Raw genomic sequence first — 5119 nt, forward strand, 5'->3', positions numbered from 1 at the left:
CGACAGACGTTTTTGGTTTTTAATAGTACTTAAGCCTTTTCGTTTATTCAGAATATAATCTAAGTAAAACGTTTACATATTCTCTTAAAAGATATAAGACCGATGAAAGTAAGCTTGATTTTATAATTTGTTCATTCAAAATTATAATTTTATATAAATAATCTACAATCACCCTCGAAGTATACACAGAAATGGTTAACGGACTTCCATGCGAATATTGCAAAGGTATGCGATTTCTAATTTTCTAATTTTTTATTTTCAGCATATGTACATAAATAATTATTTTAATATCACAGTTATAGTCAGTGCCATCGGCGTAACTAGGGGGGGCTTAGCCCCCTCGTACTTCTATTGAGCCCCCTATGAGGTTTTACTTTTTAGCCCCTCCTCAGGGGGAAATAATGTGTAAGATAATAAATTAATAATACATTTTTATATTATAAAATGTGATACAATATAATTGATATTGTGTACTGCAGTGTAGATATGAAGGTACCACAGACTATATGAAATTTTCATACCTATTCTTATGATATTATAGTTACCTATATTAGTTGTATCGCACATTCGTACAACAGTGGTTGAATATACTATTATAATTTGATCATTTTATTTTTCAAATCTCAGTTCTCAATTTACTGTGCGTCTGTGCGCAGACTGAAAAGTAGGTAAGTACTATTACAGACTGTCACAGCCCTTAGTTTTATTTTTGAGTACGTATATACGGTATATGTAAATACGTTAGATTTTATTGTATACAATTATCAAAATGTTCAGTTTATTAAAATTAAAAAAAATCAAGTAGTGCTAAGAACGAAGATGACCCAAAAAATTATTTTTTATATTAAATTTTGGTTTTAGCGGACTTTTTGTAACAACTAAATTTCAGTGAATCTTATAAGTCAATAAGGAGAGTGTGGGGGGCTTTGCCCCCGAAGTGTTATTTTACACTGGTTTTGTAGGACTCTGGCCCCTGTAACCATTATATCCTAGTTACACCCATGGTCAGTGCGTTGACCCATCTTCGAATTCTTAAATGTATTACATTTTATCGAATGCTGCATGGAAAAATAAATAAAATATAGTTTATAACGGGCAGTTATTTCAGTGCCACCCCACATTCTTACCCGTGACATGGATTCAAACCGGTAACGTTACACGTGGACACGGTGCCATTATACTCCAACTAGGCCATTCCGCCATTCGTATATAATATATTAAAATATAGTCCAGTGGTTCTTAACTTTTATGTATCCTTGTCCTACCCACACACGTTGAAAATATTCACTAACAGTATAGCTAGGTTTAATAACCTTTTTTTTCGATTTAAAAAAAATTATAAGTATGGTTGAGCGGAGGGCTGGGGTCAGTTCTCCTACAACTAGGGTTGCCACCTCTCGGGGTTTATGTATAAATCTACGGGCTCCGGGTTCAGTGAATTATTCTCCGGGTTGAGATAAAGATAAGATAACATACGATTTATAGTCTTATACAGACTTGTTTTTATTATTATGCTTTTTTTTTTTTATTAGTTTCCGGTATAAAAAGCATTTATTCAAGATAAAAAGAATAATAAGATTATGAATTACGTAGATTATACTACATACTGGTGTATACTAGCGTCTAGCTGATGACCTAATTTTTTTTTTTTGCTTATCGGCCTGTCTCCGGGGCTGCTTTCTTTCAAAGGTGGCAACCCTACCTACAACCAATAAGAACGGTCAACGGACCACCCCAATGTCACCAACTATGGAAAATCAAAATCTGAAAACCGACTACCATTTTATTAGAAAATGATAAGCGGCAAATGAACGGGAACATTTTATTTTTATTTTTGAATTAACCATAGACATATAATTAATATATTATAACTATACAAATATTTAAACCTAAAAACTGAACGGGGATTTAAATGAAAATTAAATTTTCCTCTCAGTAATTGTTTAAAAACTAAAATGCAAACAAATTCGTTTCAAACATATAAAATCAATAATTATAAACTGTTAAATATTCCAAAGGACTTAATTATCAACAAATTTAGTATGACAAATATGGAATATTGGTTTAAAAATATCGACAAGTTCAAAACTGACATAACATTTATAAAAAATACAATAAAATACTTATTAGTTATTAGTATGTATAATTTATACGTAGTATGCATAATATAATAATATTGTAAAATTGTTAAATATATTTATAAAGGCTTTTGAAGGTAAACTTGAATAAAAACTATAGCAGTAAATATAGCAAATACTTCAAAAATTGTTATGTTTTTTTAATACTTGAGAACTTCCCTTACAATATTTTTTATTGGGAATACTGTAATGTTGAATTATAATAATTTGCCCATATTAAAAATAAAATATAAAATAAAAATAATATTGTTAGACTGGAAAAATAAATTACTATTAATATTTTGTACATTTATATTAACATTTAACTCATGTCAATGACAAATATATAAAAATTAAATATTTCAATTAATTTACTAATCACTATTAATATAAAAAATAAAACAATTTGATTATACTTAAAAAAAAATTCAAGTAGTCCATATTACAAAACTATACGTTTAACTCACATTTGTCTGTCCTACAAACCAATTATAAAATTACATATTTCAATGAATTATGGTTCCTAAAAAAAAAATAAATAAATAAATAAACATTAAACAAGAAGCAACAAAATATATTAAACACACTATTATTGAATTATATTAAAAATAAACAGCATACCAATGGTTGAGGACCAAGCTGTCTTTCATTATATCCGTCCATAGTATGACCGGCTCTTCTTAGAAACATCAAAATATCTTGTTCTTCATTTAATAACTTAATATAGTGTTTTATTTTAGAAGAAATTTCAGCTCGTTGGACCCCTGTCGTATTGTTTCTAATGGTTAAATTTCTCCTAGCTTGGTCCATTTCTATGTAATATTGGTTTTCAATAGACAACAATCTTGCTAATTAAATAAAATAAAATTAATACAACTATCTAGTTAGCATAATTATTAGTTATATTTTCAATCACCATTTTTTTCCCATGAACATAAATAAACATAAATATAACTTACAAACACAAATATTTAGAACTGAATAAATTTTAAATTAATACAAATAACAGGTTATACACTTACCATTTTTCCTCATTATTACTAAATTCACAAAATATGTTATTACCAGTCAAATACAACTCAAACACGAATATTCAAGACTATGTTATATTTACCCAGATATTGGGGTGCGTTCCAAGTTGTGACAGCAATGTAGAATGTAAAGATTCTAGATAATTATTTATACAAATATCTGACCTAAAAATTACAAAAAAAAAACCAATTTATATAATTCATTAGAAAAAAAACTAAAATTATAATAATTTCATTGAAGATTTCTTACCCAAAAACACTTATACATGTGACGCCTATTTGATTAAACCAAAAATGTTGAATATACCCAATTAAAAAACCTTGTAATCGTTCTGATATTTCTTCAATACCATTGGCATACTCAACTATGGTATTAAACCCTTCTGCCATACTAAATTGACACTCAGGGTGTACTTCTGCTGGGAGATGAGGCAATGCCAATACCTGAAAATTAATAAGCATCCCAAGTATGAAATTTCAAATAATAATATAGTGTCTAGAATAATGAGTATCTAGTAGCTTAATGGGAGTAAGCTCTCTTAAGTATATTTTAAGTGTTGGAGAATATTTGACAGTTATCCATAGTAATGGTTGTAAACAATATTTAAGTAAACCCGAACTCTACTTATTACATATTTACATTACCATTCTTAATACTCGATTAGCTTCTGGACTATTTTGAAATAAGTGAAAAACACTATTTAAGGTTCTCAGGCAGTATCGAATAACAGCCTGTAGTAATAAATTTATTATAAAACCAGAATGCATAAAAACTTGAAAACTGTGGAAGTACTTGGCAAAAGTGAAACCAACAACCCTGCAGATTGCTTTCATTAAAAATGCTTCTCACAGCATTCATCAAGCCTCTTTCATAGTCTGTAACAATAGTCAGTTGAGCATAATTCAATGGCAAAATTCTCAAAACAATATGGAAGAACGATTCATATGTTGCTTGCGTCATTTTTGATGTGAGAGCATATACCATTGGAAAAGACTAAATAGTTTAAAATGTATATGACATATTATTACAAAAAGTTAATTAAACATAAATTATTAATTTAAAGCAAAAAATAATTAACCTACACTATGCATTAAAATAACAAAACAATTTGATTAAATGCATTAACTTACAATATTGTGAAAAAGTACATGAAAGGTCAGAAGGCAACCATTAGTAAACTGTGAAGGACGTTTTGGTACTGTTTTAAAGGTTCCATCAATTCCTGCAACTCTGACAGATAAAATCTCACTTCTGTACTTTTCGATGGCATCTAAATTAAAAAATACTAATCCAACAGTTTCTTCCTCAGCTTCAATAGTTGTTGTAAAAACCTAAATACAAACAATTGATTTAATGAAATTCTAAAATATTTATTAGATAATTTTGTCCTATCTGCTGTCACCTTGAAGGTGGATGCTGCAAGGTTGATGCATATGTCATATGTTCATTCAGAATATCTGCCAACTCTTCAATAGTGTCTGGGTTTGGTGGACGTCGACAATGACGCATTCTTTGCACACTTGCTTGGGATTGGAGAAATGTATAATTCCTTGCACCATCTGGATTTCTATAATATTTAAAAAATATAACTATATTTTCTATGAAAAAAGTTACCTACTAACTAAACTTAACTTACGCAATTCCATTGTTATACATATTTCTTATTGAATTTGATGTTCTTCCAGTACTTGTTCTTGCCAATCCAATACTTCTCCTTAAATGGACCATTGGAATATCAACAACTGGTGGATAATGGTTATGGTTCTTATTAGTCCTAATCCAATTTTCATATATGTCCGCACTTATAATCGCAGTGGATGGACAGAATTCAGTTCTATTTTTTTGGTTTTCACACACCAAATAACTAGGGCAGAGGACTTGTAGCTCTAAAAAAGCTCTAAATATGCAAGCACTTATGCACTAAAAAACCCCATAATATGCAATTAAAATATGCACTTAAAATTTTTTTA

At 29.1% G+C, this 5119-nt stretch overlaps 1 protein-coding gene across 2 annotated transcripts; it reads right to left on the minus strand.

Moving 5' to 3' along the window:
* Positions 1–3403: 3403 nt before the first annotated feature.
* Positions 3404–5110, minus strand: LOC115033603. 2 transcript variants are annotated; one of them, XR_003838883.1, is made up of 4 exons: positions 4786–5110; positions 4552–4716; positions 4280–4480; positions 3404–4142 (listed from the first exon to the last, which is right to left on the minus strand). XR_003838883.1 is itself a non-coding variant. In XM_029486445.1 (3 exons), the coding sequence occupies exons 1-3, from the start codon at positions 4875–4877 to the stop codon at positions 4435–4437; spliced, it is 303 nt and encodes a 100-aa protein (XP_029342305.1). In that variant the 5' UTR covers positions 4878–5110; the 3' UTR covers positions 4202–4434. The 2 variants fall into 2 exon arrangements, 1 of the variants encoding a protein (XP_029342305.1); XM_029486445.1 differs by lacking the exon at positions 3404–4142 and having other exon boundaries at positions 4202–4480.
* Between the last annotated feature and the right edge of the window lie 9 nt (positions 5111–5119).

The sequence above is a fragment of the Acyrthosiphon pisum genome, chromosome A1, assembly GCF_005508785.2.
Source record: "Acyrthosiphon pisum isolate AL4f chromosome A1, pea_aphid_22Mar2018_4r6ur, whole genome shotgun sequence".
NCBI classification, from domain to species: Eukaryota; Metazoa; Arthropoda; class Insecta; order Hemiptera; family Aphididae; genus Acyrthosiphon; species Acyrthosiphon pisum.